The sequence below is a fragment of the Musa acuminata genome, chromosome BXJ3-1 (genome assembly GCF_036884655.1).
Source record: "Musa acuminata AAA Group cultivar baxijiao chromosome BXJ3-1, Cavendish_Baxijiao_AAA, whole genome shotgun sequence".
Taxonomy (NCBI): Eukaryota; Viridiplantae; Streptophyta; class Magnoliopsida; order Zingiberales; family Musaceae; genus Musa; species Musa acuminata.
Genome location: NC_088349.1, coordinates 3,169,706 through 3,191,507, shown reverse-complemented (window position 1 = coordinate 3,191,507; position 21,802 = coordinate 3,169,706). Strand labels below are relative to the sequence as shown.

The window sequence follows — 21,802 nt, the reverse complement described above, 5'->3', positions numbered from 1 at the left end:
AACTCCTCCGCCGACATCTCGCCGCTCGCCGACGGCGTGTACTTTGATCGCCATGAGAGGCTGCAACTCTGGTAGTTCATGTGGATCCATCTCGCTGGTATTTATATGCAGCAAAACCATGGTTTCGTCCTTGTTATCCTGTGAGAGGATAAGACTAGAGAACATGCCAACTCCGCCTTGCTTTATCTGCTACAAGAAACAAGATCTGCTTGGACGATCATATTGCGAAAGATGATATATGTATCTGTGAAAGCTTGGATCATTGAGAGTGCTGTTGATGGTTCAGAAAACATCATCTTCGACATACAATTGAATGAGCTCCATGAGGAAGACAATGTATTTGATGAATCAGGAATGAAATAGGAATATTATGTCAGTTAGGCATACAAACTGTGCACACCATGCACCACTTGTACAAGCTTCAAATATGAAGACAACACTTCACCAAATCGGAGAAGAAAGAGGAGAACAGATGAAAAAGACTCATATTTGGTACTCCCCATATCATGGAACCTTCCTAGTAACTCTTCTTTACGGCAATACATTCCCAACAACACCTAAAGAATGCAGCACTCTGTCAATCCTATATTATCAGCACAACAAACACAATATTTACACGAAATGAACAACACTGTTGGACGACAACGGGACTCGAGACATGCACATGCATTCATCTTGATCGATAATTGCATACACATCGAACATTCATCATCTTATTTGTGGCAGCTGAATACATGGACTTCTCCACGATTGGTTACGATCAGCTTTCGCAAGGTCAAGTCACAAATGAAGGTGTTCGAGTACCAAAGATTCTTATGAGACACTGGCAACATAAAAAAAAACTTTCTCAGCATATTTGCAGCGCGTCACCAAAAAATCTGCACAGGTGAATGGAGTTCAAAATTAAACGTAAAATCTAAAGATATTCAATTCATATATACAAAGAAATGATGAAGAAAAAGAGAGGACAGCTTAGACCACCACAAAATTGATTGCTTGAAATTTCAGAATGAACATAGAATGCTTTACCTTAATGTTTTTGAAATGCCATTATTTTTTAGCCAACTAATCTCTCATTATTAACAGAGACGAATTAGATCATCAAGAAGTTCCCATTGATCTCCTGACAAATGGATGCTCTAATAGTTGAGAAGCAGTGGGACGATCATCTGGATTCACTTTCACACACTGGCTAATGAAATCACGTGCATCTTTAGACAAGTAGCTTGGAATAGAAGGCTGTTCTCCATGGCCAATCCTATATAAAGCTTGTGTCTGCATATAACAATGAATCATTTATTACCCAATCATAAAGGAAACAAAAGGAAAGGACATCACTGTTACAAGTGCACTGATATCCATATCATATCCCTCCAAACAAGTAAATATGTTGTGATATACAACTGGCAAATTAAATAATGTACGAAGACAACAAGACTTTGAACTTAAATTAATAAGAAAGGTAACTCTAGTAGACAAGCAAACCAATACATCGAACCATCACAAACGCTAGCCATGATAGCTAGTACTCTTAATAGTAAGGGAACCAATATCTCTATGGTCTCCTGAATAATTTTAATTACATCCTTCACTCTGGAGGAAAGAAGTCAGCAGGGAATCCTTCTACTAACATAGATGTTCTATTATGACATTCGTGTTCACGACTTGACAAGAATACACTCTTTTCTTCTCATATCTAGTACAATCCTTGCACACTTTTAGTAGTAAATCTACATTTGAAATGTGTTGTCAATATGGAATTCAGCATGATGATGATAAGAATTTGCACAAAAAATTTATCTACCATTTAAAAACTAAATTCCAGAACACCAACATGAACTGTGCACTTTTTGTCAACAACCACCTAATTCAATCAAGTCAAAGGCCTGATATCAGATTTCAATCTGACATTCAGGTGGGTAAATAGTTTGACCTTCAGGTGGGTTCATGTTTTTGTGTGTCATTATGTTTTTTAACAAAGGGTTTTGCACATCATAAATTAATAAAATAAATGGGCTATCACTGTCCCTGTTACTGCAGCATGAACAGTGACATCTCATTATTCAAATTTCAAACAACTCCATGGCACAAATTTTCCAAACATCCTAATTAAATAGAACCCTTAGGACTATTGGGATTTATGGAAATGACGTCCAAAAGAGGAACACGGACTTACAAATGAGGCTTCATGTGATTGATTTCACAAAAATAAATATTTCTTAAGCCGGAAGTTCCTCTTTTTCATCTTATTATTTTATCTACCCCATCTTAAACCATGTTTTCCTATTCCCCGTCAAGGTTTCAAATACCAGTCCAGCAAGGGACTGATATCAGACCATATGGTGAAGTAGTGGTCAGTATTACTTTTTTATTGGTTAGTACCAGTGGTATATATCGGCATACCTGGAACACCAGTATTGTACCAGTCTGGTAGATTACTGAAACCAGTACTGGAACTAGATGGAAAACCTTGTTCCCTGGAGCGTTTTTCTTTCTCTTACATGGTACTCCTATTTAGTTTGTTTGATAATAACAACAATAAGAACTTTGTTGTTCAGTCAATTCCTCATCCTATACTTATCCTAGTTGATTTCTCGAACAGTATACCACTGGTAACCTGCCAAAATCTAAAGACTAATCTCTACAAATCCATCTATTTAACAGATCTTTTTAACTGTTGAGAACCAATTTGTTGTTTTTTTTTTCTCTTTTGTCTTCTGTAGATCATGACCACTTCAGGCAATATCAGGTTTTATCTCCCCAAGCCAGATAACTGAATACATAGATCAGGGATGCTTTTAGTCTGATGGTGCTGTTCTATTTTCAAAATGAAAACCTTTGGAGCATTTGACATGGCATATGGTACTTCATTATATATTGTCCTAATTAGAGCTTCTAGCAATATTTAAGTTGTTAAATTAGCATAATGGTATCGCCACATAATCTACTTATGAGACACATCCTTTGAAAATGTTAAGACATAATCATGAAAACTATGCACTGGCCATTATTATTCTTTCACCACAGAATACTAATAGTAAGTACATACGTAGTTTTATTGTTTTCCCTTGAAAAGAGACATTATGTGGTTCAAAATTTTAGAAAAATTCAAACTAACTTTCATCTTGGTGTAAACATTTGCTGGCAACAAAATTATAGAGACTTCATCTGATTGAGTTCTAGGAGACTCATGATAACAACCAAGAAGTACCAGATAGATAACATTTAAATCTACCCTGAACAGTCCAAGTAATATGAGAAGAAATAAGAAAGGAGCTTAATTCAAGTTAAAATGAGATTGTACAATGGAGCAGCAACAAAGACAAAATAACAACAACAACAACAACAATCCATAAGATCCCAACGTCATATATGCTAGGCATGCAAAATCATGGTCCATTGATCATCTTGCTTCCTTCCAGTTAAACCTTTTCACCGAGCACTAGTTCTTTCCCTGTCTAAATAGGTAGCTGAGCTAAAGAACACAACCTACCATTGCGAGTTCAGGTAATGCGTGTAAACAGACATATCAAATATGTAGAGAGTTAACTTCCATAACTCAGCCATGAAACCAAATTCCAGTTGGGGCAACCCCACTGTGGCACAACCAGTTTCTTTTTTCTTTTTTTTTCAGAAGAATGTCATTTAATATGGCTGGCAGCATTGCTCAAGGGGTTGAAAACTTGAAATAACAAGGTCTTTTTGTTCATCCAATTAATAGTCACAACGAAAATATGGTTGCCATTCAGCCACATCAACAATACAAACTTACATGGATTGGTTGGTCATGCTAATTACTGTTACTAATATCATCGTCTACAGATGTCAAATAACCACTACTCTGTTCTCTGAAATTGGACATCTACAGAATAAAATTGAGCTAGATTCCTATCTCAATTTTTGGCTTTTTGTTTATCTCTTTATCCAAATTCTAGAACTGTTTTCCAGCCCATAACATCAAGTTTATAAGTTACATACAGCCAACTAATATAGCTCATAAAAAAAAAGTTTGTTAAATATAGCCAACTAATAATTTGATAGTTACTTGCAATTTGGATTTAAGTGGTCTGTTTGTAGAATTAATTTATCAAGCCTTTGGTACATCTTTTTCTTTCCATTAGCAGCTTAAAATTTTGATACTTCACACAGCCTGATCTTTTATTAGGCTATTAAAATAATATGGTCGAATCATCTAAATTTGTGTCAATCTCCAATTAACTTGTTAATTATGCACTCACTAGTCTTTCGCTGGCTGGCTGCTCAACTGCATAAAATGTCATTCAGCTCATAGGGAGTGGTATTTGAACTCAGATAAAAGAGGTGACTGGGAAGGTAAAAGTTTATTTTTTTATTACTGAACTGGAAAAAAGGTTTGCTGAAAAATTGGAAACATAGATAGTATGTAATCCTAATATATAAATTACTCACCCACTCTAGATTTGGATAAGGTATCTGACGAGTCAACATCTCCAGAACTGTGCACCCAAGGCTCCATATATCTGCAGCGGGTCCATATGATCTTCTGGGATTAATAACCTGGAATATTGAAACTAAGAAATGTCATTGTTCATAAATGAATCTAAAATTTCGAACAACTTCATTACTGCTTCTCAAGTGAAACTTAATAAAGTAAATAACTTTGGCTCTCATCCAAGAAATAGGGCTTGGCAGGTTAACGCACCATCTACAAGCAGTTGCTACAGTTCTTTTGCATATTAGTATAAATAAAGTCAGATATGAAGAGAAAACCCCTCGGTCACATGTGACAATGAATGTTATATCACATACTGTTAGCAGGTGGCGCTATGCTTTCAAATGATGCTGCTTTAAAGAATAAATCATTAGCAGAACATTTCCTGACTGCCACATCACCATATTAATATCATTATACATCTCAGATTCATGGCTGCAGCCAAAGATGCATCTCAGACTTGAATGGACATGTGGTATACAAGCTCAGAAAATGTCATCTCAAAGGAGGATGAGACCAAAATTAATTTATCACGGATCATCATTTCCCCCAGATCGGTACGAAATGACTGATATGTTCATTCCGGAATGAACCCATATGCAAACCACCCTCGTTTTAGACGGTCCAGTCCGACTCATTACATACATACATATATGTATACATACATATATATATACATATATACATACATATATATTGAACACTCTTTAGGGGTCATATTTGAGAACCCTCTTCGCTCGTTTCACCTCTGTTGTCCATTTTGCCTCGCTCATCATGCACCACCAGCAAGTGCGCTTGCACCTCTACCTTCCTCCTCTTCATCCACTCCTCTTCTTCCTTCCCCTTCCTCCTCCTCCTTGCTCGTTCTCCCACCTCTTCATTCATCTCCCCTTCCTCCTCAGTGTACCATGTGTTGGTACACTGGTACTAACCATCGACCAGGCCAATACGAGTCTGGTTCCTAAAACGGCATTCTTGCTCATAATGAACAATTCCAAACATTTATTCTATATGAATCTATTTGTTGAAATGCACAACCCTGTCAAAGAATTATCTTGTTTAATAATCAGATATTGCCATGTTCATAAAGCATTTTACAGATTCTTTTGGCATAGGTTCCAGATTAGGTGTCGTTGATGGAAAAGAATCTATATATTCTCATTTAGGATGAAGAAGGGCTAACCTCTGGAGCCATCCAATAGACACTGCCTTTGCAAGATTTCAGCAAGGTGAACTTGGTCATCTGAAGTTGTTCACAGAAGCAGAATAAAATATGAATATAATGACACATTAGATATGCAAAGTATCACATGTATAAAGCAAGAGGGCAATAGACAAACCTCCTTTGCCAATCCAAAATCTGCAAGTTTTACAGAGCCGTCTGCATGAACCAATATATTTGCACATTTGATATCTCTGAGAAACGAAAAGATAGCATCTTAAGGTTGTCTTTCCATAAGCAAGAAAAGAAAATGACTGGGAAGACTTAAAAGAAATATTATCAGAATCATATATTCAATCCTTGCTTAACATTTATCTCAAAATATATGAAGATCCAGTCCTTATCTTCAAGCTAGCTCTTGAGGATTAATAGAACTGTAAAATCAGAACAAAAACACAGGTGCCTCAGTTGGTGCATGTTGCCAAGATAACGGCATGCAAAAAGTGGCATGTCCCTCATTATACACACTGACTGATTTTAATCTAAATCAACTTTTAAGTTTTAACTGCACAGTTTGCTCATATGCAAGAACCACAGGAACAAACAAGTGGCATGCACCATTATCCAGGGACATAATTCATTTGTATGTATCGTTAAATCATGGCACATGGATCCAAAAAGACTGGCTCAGAAAAGAAAATTCCAATAATATAACATCATATCCTGTCAAAACCAAATTTATGAAATAAGTGCATAGGCATAAACTAAAACAGCTGAATCACCTGTGCACAATATTTCGCTCATGAAGGTAGTTTAGGCCATTTAGGATCTGCCTAGTATATGCTGAAACTTGAGAATCTTGCAGTCGATACTTTTGATACAGAGATGAAAGCGAACCTTGTGTAACAAGTTCAAGGAAGATGTATAATTTTGAATCCTCCTAAAAATTAATTCATATCACATATCAGTTAGAGAATGGAAGTAGAGATTACACCATGAAAAATAAAATAATATTTATGCCATTAGTCAAGAAAATCTCAAATATTCCAATCTACCAAAAGGATAATAATAAAAATTAAAAGCTTCAACTATCCCTATCTTGTGATTTTATATAATGGCGCATTTATCTAATGCTTTTCCCCTTTTTTAAGGTACAATTTTAATGGCATGCAAATAAAAATAAAATTCAATAAATACGTCTGTCAGAAGATAAATTCATGAAAAGCTAAAGTGGTGAAATAGCAAGATTGGAAAAACAATATACCTTGTCTGTTCCGTAATATTGAACTATGTTTTCATGTTCAAACTGACTTAGAAGTGCGATCTCCTGGAAGCAAAAGTTAAGGAAGAAAGTTGAGAACACTTAACCAATTTTCCAATTACTCATTTAGATCCATGAAAGTCCCAGCACATCTATAATTAGAAAAGAGGATAAAATAACTTGCAAACAATATTGAAAATGGTAAAGAATTAGTGAACTAGATCAATGTAAAGGTAAAAATTGACATTATCCTACCTGCTCAAGCTGAATAATACATTGTTCAGCATTGCTTCCTTGGTCAAGCAAAGATACTTCTTTGACAGCAAAAAATATACCCTCACTATACATATGAAAAAACATGCCTTAATCAAAGAGTAATTCACCAATTTAATAATACTCGAGAATTATATTTTACTGAGCATACTGAAAATATCATTTAAAAAAGAGAACTGTGTTTTAATGAAACTAGATCTCCAAGTAAAAGAGTGATATATACATATATAACCATTAAATGATGTCTGGCTGATAAAGCTTACAAAAGAAAAGACTAACACAAAGTAAGAACTTATGGAACTTGGATACATGAAATTAGAACCAACCAAGCAGTTGAGGAACCTATAGACCTCAGATATATGAAAATATGATCATCCAAGAAGTTAACAATTTGTGAACATCAAGTGTGAGCTAAGATTATTCATCCTACTTCTCATGCCAATTTACAATTTAGTGATTCACATTATATACATACTAATGAGTCCTAAACAACTAATTTATAAAGCTTACAACACTTTTAATTATGAGGAATCAAGATCTCCCTCTCTCAAAAGAAGAAGAAGAAAAAGAAGAGTTGAACTAACACCTGCTTATTCTTCAAAGTTTGAAATATCTTTTGAGATTTCATATTCTAAATATAGTTTAATTGAATAAAGAGGCATAAAACCTAAATGAAACAGTAAGGCTGCATACACAAATATTTCTGAACAACAAAAGACAACTCATGTTAATGGGTTTACACACATCTAATTGGCAAAATCACAAAATATAGCCTCTTTATACATTCTGCTCTTACGTTCACGAATCAAACAACTTCACTATCAAATGTCAAACACCAAGGAACTTTATCCTATAAATGCTTCCTGTCTAGCAACCAGCCTCTAACATGAATGCAAACCAAACTCTTAGAAATACTCATTTCATATCTAATTCTTCTTTAATCTCTCTCCAAAAACTATCCATAACATATTGTTTACACAGTTTAATACTAACTGGCTTGTTCTCAACTTCTAAATTTCTATAAAATAATTGAGTTTCCCATATTAATACTTTGTGTTGAAAACTTGATGCATCAATGGGTACATAATTAGTTCCTATTCCATAGTCTGCTTTCATCCTCTAAGTCATCTTTGACTTCACACAAAAATATCTCAAGAACCTGAAATTCTTATTCCTATCCCTAATTCTAAATCCACAGTAAGCTACTTATATAATTTTCACTAGGCAGGCACAAGTAAGCTTGTCAGTGTTCTTCAAAATCACTACCTCTAATTAAAAGCCTCCAATCTTCATCCTTCTATCATCTGCATTACAAGATTACCGATATTATTTTCTATTTTTGCAACTTCATAGATGTTATTTTAAGCCCCCCAAAGAAACTCCTAAGCCTTAAGTTTCATATCACTAGCAGCTTAGACATGATTAGATACTTTTCTCCCTTCTAAGAAATATGTATGTCTGTGACCCAGCTCAATAGTCCTGCTCAATACAATAGGCTCAAAATCAGAGCGTCCAAAATGCTTAAACCCTAATTATTATGGGTAGACTGAAATAACCTATATACAAATCTAAACGATAAGCTTCTGATATGCGACTATTGTGGCATGATAATCTCCTACATTCAAAGGAGTAATGTCCTCATAAAGACCCAATGCAATTTAAAATCATTCACTGGTAGGTGGCATGTGAGGCCTATGGCCCAATGGTGACTCAGATTTATCCCATCTGATTATAATTCAAAACCATAAACTTTGACATGTTTTAGTTGTGATTGACTGAAAGAAATCCATGAACCCAAATGACTTGGATATAACAAGCCTAAAGGCACATGAATCAAAATGATTAAGCCCTTAATAGTAACAGACCAATCGGGCAATTTATATCATCAATGCCCAATATGGGACTATTGGAAATCACAACATATTCAACACTAAATAATCACAAGGAATGAAAAAATCTTAACACCTTATTAATGTGATCGTGAAGGAAAAAGATGACTGACAAACTTAGGATGAGGTTATTTGAACTGTGTAACTAAAATAAATATATATGCAGATACAAAATTAAGATAGGGCAAGTTAAAACTCACTGTGCTGACTATGTAGATATCTTAGATGGGCTATGTATCCACCTCAAAATGGAAGAGTAAAAAACAAAAATAATGTTCATAGTTTTTACCACCATATTGTACAATTTGTGGAAAAGTTAACTATTTGCTTATTTACAGGGTTGTCTAAAAATACAACTGTAGCTCTGCTTAAAATATAAGCTACAATTTCTTACAATTGCAACTGACTAACCTGTGCATATCCCACAGGTACTCAACAACAGACAATTTTAAAGTCCATAATTAACACCGTCAAGTTATGGGATTCTTCACTAACTATGGTTGTCTTCACTAGGATAAATTGGTTTCCTTTAAGAACCGTGGGAGTATTCTCAAAAGTAACTGAAATCCCACTAGAAGTATTTTGTAGGTAAATGGCAACCTCAAGAATCTAACCCATACATATAAAGAAACAAGAATTTCTTGGATAGATAATTTTAATTCGTTACTTACTCGCTTATCCCTTCATACACCATTCCATAGGAACCGCTACCCAGAAGCATGCCACGCATCCATGATTTTATCTTCCGCTTTAACCTACCATTTGGTGAGATGGTGAATGTTGTCTCAGTAGTCGTACTGCATGACTCATCGTCGTTCATCGTCGAGTAAGAAGATGTCCCTGTGAAGTCCTCGGGGGTATCCTGCAACCACAGTTCCCTCAACTCCTCCTCGCTGACTTCATCGCCCACGAGAATCTCCCCCTTCCCCTTGTTCTCCTCAGAATCCACTGATTTCTTCCCACGTGCCTCAAGATCACTTTCCTCTGGGGCAACAGATCTGACAATATCCGAAGTCAAATTTGCTGCATCTGTGACTGCAAGGGAAATCAATGGAGCTGGTTGAAGAGTTGATGATGAACTGCCAGGCTCATGTCTCAAAGAAGGAGATGAAAATTTTGTCATTGGCGGTGGAGGGGAAAGAACTGGAGGCCGGACTCCTCGAATTCCACCTCCTCCCCCAGAACTCGGAGACAGACAGGATTGGCCACCAACAACCCCAGTTTCGACCTTTGAATCATCAGTGAGCTGCCCACATTCCTCTTCAGGACCGATCTGGCTTACAATCACTTCTGCGGATGCTGAAATGGGTTCCAAAGGAGTCCAATCAGACCCCAAGATTGGATCTTCAGACGCAAAGGCGGGATCTTTATGGGTTGGGCTGTCCAGCTGGAGAAGCCTGGACCTGGAAAGGACGTCGGAGGATAACCGCGCCTTGTGCCTCTCCCACTCGTCCTCAGAAATAGCGAAATCCTCCGGGCTGTTGAGGCCGAGACTGCGGCAGAGGATGTCTACCTCGCCTTCAATGCTTCCGTCGATCCGGAAGCTCGTCTGTTGGGCATACGCGGACGAGAAGAGGTCCAGAGGTCGTGCGGCGCGGAGGTCGGGGTTTTCTTCGGTCGCGGCAGAAGAGAAAGAGGTCGAAGAGGAACCCGCGGCCTCATACTCGACGTACTTGACCGCGTTGCGCCGCACCAGCTGCGGACGCCGTCCCGTCACCTGCTGCTGCTTGCTGGAGTCCATCGTGCCGCGTCCGGAGCTGGAGGCGGCTCTCCTACGGTTGAAGAACATACGTCGGTGGCGGCGATAAACCCATCAGGAAAAAGAGACCCCCAAGGCACGATTTTTACCAACACCGGCAACAAAGGGAATAAAAAAGATGCGAACTTCGAAGCCAACAAGAAGAATCGACAAGAAATTTCGACCAAACGCTAGGGTTTCTGATGCTTCCGGAGCCCAAGAAAAGGCGAAACCCAAAAAACAAAAGGCCGTTCCGGGAATCGGGAGAGCGAACAGGAAGAGGGTGAAAGGATCAGGAATAACACGGAACCCGGCGGCGGAGACTTGGTCTCGATGGTAGGGTTCATCTCCTCCCCTTTCCATCCGCCATTCAATTCCGGGAAGGCGTCCGCTGTTTTGTGGCGTCACGGAAGCTGCCGCTGGAATTCTTGGGAACCAAATGGGCCACCACCCATGGATGCAACCGATGAATGACACAGATCCAGCAGTAAAAGGAAGATACAAAGAGCAACAGTGTGCCGGTGAGAAAAGAAAGCTCCGACATTACAGAAGAACAATACTCCGCCGCAATTTGCCAGCACACGCGGTGGATTTTTCCTCGAGCAGAAAAATATCTATATTAAATTAAACGACGAGTAATCTTTCTTTGAATATTCTGTGCTTCTCAAATTGATAATAAAATGGTCAAATAACATCATTTAGTTATCTTGTTTTTTATGATGTCGAAGTCAATTCCTAAATATCATGCTTCCAATTGGTATCCTCGTCGAAGTTTCATTGATCTTGGCACCTCTTCTTCTATTCCAACCTCTGAGTCCTTCCCGCTGCTGCGTCCACAAGAACAAGTTCGTCAATTACGTGCATGCGATCGTGATGTGTGGTTTCTATCTTAGTCTTGGTGAATGGCGATGATCAAAGAGCTACTCTTATAGTGCAGCATAACATGTACTGAAGGCAACATTTTGCAGTGAGGAGAACTTATCACAGCATTTGGATGGTGGAAAGACATGACAAACACAAATTGATTCATGTCTTAGTTCATGCTCACCACAGTTTTTACTCATCCACTCATTCACTGTGCACCAATCCAAGATGAACATGCCATAGAAGATTAGAAACTAGTCCTGATTATTAGACAAGGCCATCTACAACTCAATATAGGGTTTTAAGTTTGTAGAATTAGCAGGTGGTAACTTTGGAGCAAAACAAGACTGGATCACTCGGTCTTCTTGGGGTCCTCCTCAGGATCGCGAAGCGTTCCGAACATCCAGTCCATCCATATCGTGTAATGCCCGTAGTTGTGACGATACGTCGTGTGATGGATGGTGTGGTAACCGGCACCCATGACAGGCCAAACCTTACCGTGAATGCAGTCATGGATGTTTGCAGTCCATAAAGCTTCGATGAACAGTAGTAGTATGTGACTCATGAAATGAGTTGGCACGATGAAGAGAGCTATCACATGCGGCACGGCCTGCAGTATCCCATCCAATGGATTGAATGCCAGTCCTGAAGAGAAAGAGAGATACAAAGTGTCAGTTTTCTAGCCTTTCAATATCAGACCAAGAAAGCTGCTGTGTCTACCAATTTCTTTGCTTTAGACAGGCTATCGCAAAATAGTGTTGCCTCTCAAATATTCTGTCTTACCCACGTTAGATATTCACCATACATATATCATACACATACGGCAGAACCACAAATTCATAAACGAACAGTGTTGACTGTTCTTTAAAGGATCATCAAGGAAACCTTTGATCATTTAAGTGGTAGGGCTCAACTGTTCACCTTACAATTCTATGATCACTCTAAACTGTGTCATCGGCATAGCAGGTTGACCATTCTCACTGTTTTCCTGAACTGTTCATTCCACAACCATGCAACAACAAATAATCTTACCATGCAACAACAAATAATATCCCAACTTTAGGATTGGCCATGTAATTGGGAGATAGAAGAACTCCCCCGACCATGTGCAGAAGGGTCATGCAGAAGAATGATAAGGTCATTTCCTTGTGCAGGTTGAAATCTAGTTTCAAAAGTACTCGTATACACAGAAATATGTCTTTAGAGTAGAATATTATAAGAGGATTATTTTGGCACAACTAGTAGTAGTAGTTACAAATCCCTATACTTGCAATTGCAATTTCTTAACAACATAAATAAGATTCCTGTGCCATGTTCTTATAATCTATGATGGTTTTATGTAAAACATGTGCAGATGCAACAGAAATCAGAAATACAAATCTACAACTAAAAGAAAACTACCAAACTTAGTTACAAATTTTACTTCTAAACAAAGCTAATAATTTATGTTATAGAAAACTAAAGATGAATACACATCGATAGTCAGAGGACCGATCAAGACTTCATAATCAACAAGTACTGTGAACTTACCAGCAAATGGAGAAAGAGTGTTTTGCTTGTTGTAGATGTGATGTGTTACATGAAGGTACTTGTATAATGGCTTTATATCATGAAGCTCTCTGTGCATCCAGTAAATTCCAAACTCGACAAGTACTAAATAGATGGCCATATAAGTAAGATAGATCGGCCAACCAACTTCACTTATGCTGGAAAAACATTTGGTCCATCCTTTCTCAATCATGTATTCTGAGAGCGTCGGAAGAGCACAGTACCATGGCATAGCCTTCATCGCAACATATATTTGCAAAAGCATGGCCCTCTTTGAGGGTATAGAATCTGCCAAAAAGAAACAGAAGACCCAAGAAGATGGTTATCATTGAGAAGAACATAAAGCCATAAACTACTAAGAAATATGAACCTCTAGTGCGTCCATGAAACCAGTTCTAGTCCATCTGATATACACTGATAAAGGAAACGTCTTTTGTCATAAGAAAAGATTGTTCGGGGCTAAAATTTTTCTCTCAACATTCCGTAATGGCAACCAAAGAAACATACTGCCGATCAAATTGTTCCAAAAGATAGATGAGCCATGCTACCGAAAAAGAAAAATTTAGCATGTAGTGCCGATCCTACTAAATGAGTTCTGGAAAAAAAAAGAAGAAGATAAACTACAAAGATTATCCTATCCCAGAAGATTAACTTTAAATTATTTCCGTCCTTTCAATAGTCCATAATACTTAAGCTCAAATTAAAAATGTTATGGGGTGTCATAAATCTTCCTCACTCAAGAGACATCAAGGTCAAAATATGGCTCACTTGATGAGATTGAACCACTAACCCAAATTGCTTAAGTCAAAATAACACTGGCAGACCCATCTATTCCTGCTATGAACAGCAGGATTTAACATGACAAGCGATCAAATCCATTGATTCTATGAACAGCAAGAGAATTCCCTCTCAAGAGTTCCTTATTTCCTCTTGATACAGAGGCTTGAGGCTAAGCCAATCAAAGAACTACAATGGTGGATTTCTCATAACAAAAAAATGCAGTTCTTTTGACAGCATTCGTTCTACCTTTTCTGCTCCTAAACCAAGCACAGCCATACTTTGCATCAAATCAGCATCTGCCACTTAGATGACAGAACAAGCATACCAAGAAATAGAGGGAAATGAGAAATTTATCAAAACGGACACTACACCTCAAATCAAGAATCAAATTTTTTAGCTTCTATCAAGAAAATGAGAGCACAAAATCACCATTGAATACAAAGCTTACTGTTTACAGTTTATCACACCAAATCGACTCCAAAAGAAAGCGAAGTAGAAGAAAGAGACGACCTTTGGGGACGTAAACGTTTCGCTTCCAGTGGTAGATGTAGAAGCACCAGAGAAAGCCGGAGGCCAAGTAGAGGATATTGCCACCGAGGTAGTTGCGAAGCCACGACTGCAGCGGCCTGGGAAGCCGCCTCCAGGCGGCGCCGCCACCCGGCAGGAGCGCATCGAGCACGATGCCGTTGTACCAGTCCGTCTCCTCCACGAACTGGTGGAGGTACTCCGCCCTCTCCACCTCCATCCTCCTCCTCCTCCTCCCGACCTCGCTATCAGCGAACGGAATCCGACCTCTTCAAGCGAAAAAGGACGAACCCTGCGTGTTCCGAGACCGGTGCGTCCGCTGGACCACCGCTTGGGGTTGTTGCTATGGTCATCCGAGTTCTCGCCAGTGATATATATATATATATCACTGGCATCTTATCCTTATATTTCATCGAATTTATTTTTAAGATTAATTGCGATAAAAAGTAGAGACAAAAAACCAGCGAAGATTTGTTGTCTCCTGTGGCACGTGGGGCCATGAGATACGGCAGATCTCACACACACAATTATCTTGCAGCGCGACTCTCGAAGCAGTCGACGGTGAACAGCCTCAATTATATATGGTAGGGAGTAATGGCGTGGATCCTCGATCGGACTTGTGTCTCAGCACAACCACCGAACAGGAGAAACACACTTGTCATTCGGCCATCACATGGTCCCACACAAACAACCCGCCGTGGGGCAACGTGAGAGCGGCTACTTCCGTGGTGGCGGTAAAAGCCACGAGACGGGTAGTGTGAACGATAATCTAGGGATGACTGTTATCCGACGCAGAGTGAATCGACCAAGAGAAATGTAAGGGTGGACGTGGTCTCCTGCGGATCTCCACGATACACTTATGTTGGGCTTCGTATCGTCCCGCGGGATACTTCCGGGGTGACGCAGCGGTGCTCTTCCCGCGGACCCTGGCTACCTACCTCCGGCCAGCCGAGACGGGAATCCTGCCACCTACCTCCGGCGAGGCGACACTGCATCGTGATGTCTCTTCCACTGACAAGCTCGTGCGCCTCGTGTCTCTCTCTCTCTCTCTCTCTCTCTCACACGCACACACACACTTGCACATGGATCCTCCGAGGTGTCAGCTCTTTACGTTCTTTAGTTAATAATTTCTTTTATTAATTGCTTTTGTTTTTTGAATCACTTGCAGGACTTTGAGAGCAGAAAAACCACATTCTTTCTTGGTGGGATTATTAGCTCACAAATAAATCAAATCCCAACATCTTTTGGATAGAATGAAAAAGGTCAAACATGACCAATTACTTTCAAAGCTTCTTCTAACATTTCAATATGCTTTTCCATGTCATTAGATTGATGTTAGTACTACAACTCCTGCTTATGCCATCATGAACCTACTATTACAGCTAATCACTAAAAATATAATATGGATTAGGTTAATGATCTCAAAAATATGTTAGATTGGTGGACTGTTGCTCAAAGAGTTAAAGAATATTAATTTCAATTGAGAAATAGATCATGAACTCTGGAAATACTATATGAAAAAACTCTGAAAGGAATAGAACTTCTAGTATGATCACTTGTGGTCCGCAGGTAGATTGATGAAAGGTGGAAGAAGACAGCATACAGTTTGAGATCATTCTCATTCTAACTATAACCCATCTGAAGAAGTAGGACTCCCAAGAGTCAAATAAATGTCAAGTGAGATAGCAAAACATCACATTTGTAATGGCACCATGACAACCTTCATAGCAACAAAGGTACGCAGTTTTAGTTTCGAAAGTTCATCCAAGTTCAAAGCCCTACGCTCATAGCTTTACAGATTTCAAATAAGGAAACCTCAATGTGATTACAAGAAAAACATGTTTTGTTTTGTTCATACACTGTAAACTCATTGACCTTGAATTCAGACAACAAATTTTATATATATATATATATATATATATATATATATATATATATATATATATATATATATATATATATATATATATATATATATATATATATCTGAATCAATGACCTGACGAACTGTCACAGACTTAGCTGAAATTGCGTAAGCCGTGAGGTACACTTGCGGTCAACACGCGAACTTAGCTTGAGTTACCTAAGTCGGGAAGCGCCCTTGCGATATACGTCTATAAAATTTGTAACCTCACTCAAGTCCCGAAGGACTTGTAAAAGATAAAGTTGATTAATCCTGACGAACTGTCATAGACTTAGCTGGAATTGCCTAAGTCGTGAGGCACACTTGCGGTCAACACACGAACTTAGCTTGAGTTACCTAAGTCCCAAAGCGCCCTTGCGATATACATCTGTAAAAATCAGCCAATTTGTAGCCTCACTCAAGTCCCGGAGGACTTGTAAAAGATAAAGTTGATTAGGTCGAAGAACGAGCGACGGACAAGTCCCGACGTCTCACGAAAGAGGAAACTTTATAAGCAATTAAGCGAACACCTTATGTGCAAGAGAGAAAACAAAGAAAGGAGGAAAACAAGGACTTTAGAGGGTTGAACGAATAGCTACAAGTCCACAAACAGTTGCTCGTCGGGTGCCGGGCGCGAAGACAAGTTCCTATCAAGAAAACATGCGAACTTGTGAATATTGTTCAACGCTCGATACTATACCGAAGCCTCATCCCCCATGGTGCCACCCGGGTGGTTCTAGGGTACTGAGATGGCTGACATTTCGCGTATAGCAACGAGCTACAGAAAACTGCCTGTGGCACGCGAAAACAGATCCATTTTGGACTATTTTGCTCGATTCGGTGAGCGGTCATATTGTAGCACTACAACTTAATCGAACTTACATTTTTACAAGCAAAAGAATATAAAACCAAGCCAAAACATGATGCCAAGCAACTGTACATGTAAACAAAAGCAACGAACGATTCATTGAATGAAGTTGTTACGGGTGTGCGATGATAGTTCGTGACATTCTACCCCACTTAAACTGTCGACGCCCACGTCAACGCTTGTTGGTAGTTGTTGATGATTGCTCCTTCATGTCGTAGGGTATCTTCGAGCTCCCAACTGACTTCAGTTCGGGAAAGTTTTCGTCACTTCACCAAGTACTCGGTGTGCTCAGATCCAATGGATAGCTTTATCTTGCGATCCGCTAAAACGACTTCGACTCGCTTCTCGTAGGAGGTTCTGGTGGTGGGTAGCCGAGTCGGAACACTTCGAAAGCATCTTGCGGATCCGAGTGGTAGGCTTTCAAGTTGCTGGCGTAAATAACATTGTGAATTTTGAACCACGCTGACAGTTGCAACTTGTAGGAAACGTTGCCCACCATACTAATAATTGGGAAGGGCCCTTCATACTTGCGCACCAATCCTTTATGTACTTTGTTCCTAAAGAATTAGAATGATGCTGGTTGGAGCTTTACCAACACTAAATCACCGACCTTGAACTCTTGCGGTCGCCTTCCCAAGTTGGCCCACTTCTTTATCCTTTTGGCCGCCTTCTACAAGTAAGCCCATGCAATTTCTGTATTTCGGTGTCACTCCTTTGTAAACTGGTAGGCTGACAGACTACTCCCAGTATACCTGATTGCCATGGTGTGAAGAGTTGACGGTTGTTGTCTTGTGATGATCTTGAAGAGACTCTTGTTGGACGCAGAGCTCTGCTGCAAGTTGCAGGAGAAGTGGGCTATGTCCAACAGCTTTACCCAATCTCATTGGTTGACACTCACGTAGTGCCGAAGATATTGCTCCAAGAGCGAGTTTATTCTTTCAGTTTGGCCATCCGTCTGGGGGTGGAGGCTTGTGGAGAAGTATAACTTAGATCCCAACAATTTGAATAGCTCGGTCCAGAATCGTCCCAGGAACCGAGCATCTCGATCACTGATGATATTGTGCGGGACTCCCCAATACTTCACCACATTCTTCATCATCTCAGCTTGGCCGCCTCCTCGGCTAAACAGTGTAGGGGTGTAGCAATGAAAGTTGTATACTTTGAAAATCGATCGACCACCACGAGTATCGATCCGAGTCCCCCTACTGTCGGCAAGCTTGATATGAAGTCCAATTAAATGCTCTCCCACAACTTTTCTAGTACGAGCAACGGCTCCAAAAGTCCCATCGGCTTTCGTTGCTCCACCTTGTCTTGTTAGCAAGTGAGGCACGTTCGAACATATTCCTCCACATCAGTCCCCATCTTCGGCCAGTAGAAGGCTCTCTCCACGAGAGCTAAAGTTGTGTGAATGCCCGAATGTCCAACCCAAAGGAAATCGTGACACTCTCTTAAGAGCTCACATCGTAAATTGTACACTCAAGGGACATAAACCCTATTCTCTTTAGTGCAAACGAGTCCCTCCTAGACCCAAAATCGTCATGTCTTACCTTCTTTGATGAGTTGCATCAGGATTACTGCTTGGGATCACTGTATAATTCATCCCTGATCCTGGAAAGGAAGTTGGAGTGCAACTGACTTGCTTGGCCTCTGCCCTCCAACTGTACGGTATTCACTCGCTCTACTTTCTGGCTCAATATATCGGTCACGACATTTGTTTTTCGGGGCTTGTACTACATTGTCTTATCAAACTTAGCTAGGAAGTCCTGCCATCGTGCTTGCTTTAGGGAGAGTTTCTTCTGAGTTTGGAAATAGCTCAAAGCAATGTTGTTTGTCCTCAGCACAAATCATGATCCAAGAAGGTAGTGTCGCCAAACTCGTAGACAATGGACCACCGTTGTCATCTCCTTCTTGTGCACCGGATACCACCGCTCGGTCTCGTTGAGCTTGCGGCTCTCGTAGGCCACCGGATGACCCTCTTGCATTAGTATTCCCCAAATAGCAAAATCTGAAGCATTTGTATGAACTTCCAAGGGCTCCCCATAATTCGATAATTTGAGCATCGGTTCTTCCAACATAGCAGCCTTCAGATCTAAGAATGCAGATTCACATTTGTCAAGCCACCTCCAACCAAGCCTAATCCTTCTTCAGCAACTCCGTCAGTGGAGTTGCACGCTTCGAATACCCCGCTATGAAGCGTCGATAGTAGTTGACGAAACCAAGGATCTCAACTATGGCACCTTCTTTGGAGTTCATCATTTCGCAACAGCTTGCACATTTGATTGATCCATCCAAATAGAGCCACCACCTACTCGATGCCCCAAAAATAAGATCTTCGTTTGAGCAAAGTAGAACTTCTCCCTCTTCACGAACAAAGTGTTCTCCCTGAGAACCTTGAAAATTGTCCAAAGGTACTCGACATGCTCCTCGAGCATTTGGCTGTAGATGACGATATCATTCAAGTAGACGACCACAAACTTATCTAAATATTCTTTGAATAATTAGTTCATAAGAGTGCATAACGTGGCCGGAGCATTGGTTAAGCTGAAAGGCATCACCAAGAACTCAAACGCTCCATACTTGGTCACGCAGATAATCTTTGCTTCGTCGCCTTCAACAATGCGCACCCGCCAGTACCCCAACCGGAGGTCGAGTTTGGAGAAATACTTGGCATTGCCCAATTAGTCGAACAAGTCCGCGATGAGTGGGATTGGATACTTGTTCTTCACCGTCACTTTGTTGAGGGCTCGATAATCAACACATAGTCGGAAGCTCCCATCTTGTTTGTTTTGAAAGAGAACTGGAGCTCCGAACGGTGCTTTAGAACTATGGATGAGACTATCGCTTAGCAGTTCATCTAACTGCTTTCTGAGTTCTACCAACTCAGGAGGGGGCATGCGGTATGGTGGTCTCACTAGAGGCTTCACTCCTAGATCCAGCTCGATATGATAATCCACGCCTCTATGTGGCGGTAGAGTCTTTCATAACTCGGGTGGCATAACGTCTGTGAACTCCCTCAACACGTTAGCCACCACAGCAGGTTCATTACTGGCTTTCTCGTCGAGTGGCTCTAACTTCATAGCAGCCATAAATGTTAATTCGTCTTTTCGTACCCCTTTCTTTAGCTATAATATCGATATCTGTTAGGGTTCCCTGGTTCCCCTTCGAGAGACAGGAACCACACAGGGATCGTCACCTCTCATCATACATAGGGAGTTTAGGAATGACATTGGCACCAACTTCACTGCGTCCATGAATTCCATTCCAAGAATCACTTAGAAGTCATCCAATGGCACCGCCATCATGTTAGTACTCTCGTTCCACGTTCCAATCTTGATGAAAACTCCCTTTGCCAACCAAGAAATTCGCTTAGCCTCCAAGTTCACCGCCTTCATTCGACTTGGGTTTTTCTCCAAGATCAGCCCAAGTCGCTTTGCTTCTCAATCGACAATAAAGTTATGGGTAGCGGCCGTGTCTACCATTGCACGGGTTGTTTGACCATCGAGTTTAATGTCCACATACATCAGCTCGCTACTCCCTGCTTTCAATGGCTTTGCCTTCATGTGCTCCCCCACTTGACCCCGTAATGCATTTAACAAACGCATTGCTCCCATTCGGGGGCCTTGCGACTCCTCATCGTCGCTACTAGATTCTGAACTGCTTGAACTGAGGGCAACGACTTTGCCCTTGTCTGATTTGAGAGGATGGATAGAAGCTATTAAAGCATTGAGTGTTTGTTTCTGTGGGCACTCCCTCACCATGTGCGGCCCTCCGCACAAGAAGCATCCGTAAGTTTTCGGGGCCTTGCCTTTTGAGCTTGGCCCTTTGTGGGAACTCTTCTTCCTTTGTTTGCCCTTGGGCTCCTTCCCTCGAGAATAATTTGGAGGGTGATTTCCTGAAGATTGTTTCCTTTTTCCCAGGTCCTTAGGGGAAACAAAGTTGGTAAGCATTTTTGCGACAACAATTGCCTCGATCACATCGATGACATTCCTTCGATACAGTTCTTGTTGCGCCCATGGCTTCAAACCATTGAGGAAGCTGAATAGCTTATCCTTCTTAAACATGTCATATATATCCAATATTAGCATAGAAAATTGCTTCACGTAGTCATGGATGAAAGTACTTTGGCGGAGTTGTCTCAACTTTCTCCTTGCGACGAACTCTGTGTTCTCAAGTAGAAACTAAGTTCTTAACTCTCACTTTAAGTCCTTCCATCTGTCCACTTGACACCAACCTTGTTGGATCTCCTCCCAACGGGTTTGCCACCAAAGTTTTGCATCCTCATTCAAATATATGGTTGCTATCGAAACTTTGGTTTCTTCAGAATCAGGCCACGTAGGTTGAAAGTTTTGTTCCATGTCGAACAGGAAATTCTCGAGCTCTTTAGCATCTCGGGCACCTCCATAATAATACGGCTCGGGTGCCCTCAAGTTTTGTGGTGTTGCAATGCGGGTGTTGCTTCCTCTCGCATTCAGTGCCCTGGTGAGCATGGTCACCTTAGAAGTGAGTTCTGCCATGACTTC

General features: G+C 40.3%; 2 protein-coding genes across 3 annotated transcripts; both read right to left on the bottom strand.

Moving 5' to 3' along the window:
* Nucleotides 1-339: 339 nt before the first annotated feature.
* Nucleotides 340-11,363, bottom strand: LOC135583193 (mitogen-activated protein kinase kinase kinase 1-like). Of its 2 annotated transcripts, none has more exons than XM_065135966.1 (9): nt 9,728-11,363; nt 7,150-7,234; nt 6,898-6,960; nt 6,416-6,573; nt 5,812-5,887; nt 5,655-5,714; nt 4,429-4,536; nt 1,030-1,275; nt 340-878 (listed from the first exon to the last, which is right to left on the bottom strand). In XM_065135966.1, the coding sequence occupies exons 1-8, from the start codon at nt 10,843-10,845 to the stop codon at nt 1,102-1,104; spliced, it is 1,842 nt and encodes a 613-aa protein (XP_064992038.1). In that variant the 5' UTR covers nt 10,846-11,363; the 3' UTR covers nt 340-878; nt 1,030-1,101. The 2 variants fall into 2 exon arrangements, with proteins under 2 accessions (XP_064992038.1, XP_064992039.1); XM_065135967.1 differs by having other exon boundaries at nt 340-823.
* A 439-nt stretch (nt 11,364-11,802) lies between these two features.
* Nucleotides 11,803-14,862, bottom strand: LOC135628947 (delta(7)-sterol-C5(6)-desaturase-like). The gene is made up of 3 exons (XM_065135968.1): nt 14,497-14,862; nt 13,189-13,494; nt 11,803-12,303 (listed from the first exon to the last, which is right to left on the bottom strand). The coding sequence occupies exons 1-3, from the start codon at nt 14,729-14,731 to the stop codon at nt 12,011-12,013; spliced, it is 834 nt and encodes a 277-aa protein (XP_064992040.1). The 5' UTR covers nt 14,732-14,862; the 3' UTR covers nt 11,803-12,010.
* Nucleotides 14,863-21,802: the final 6,940 nt, after the last annotated feature.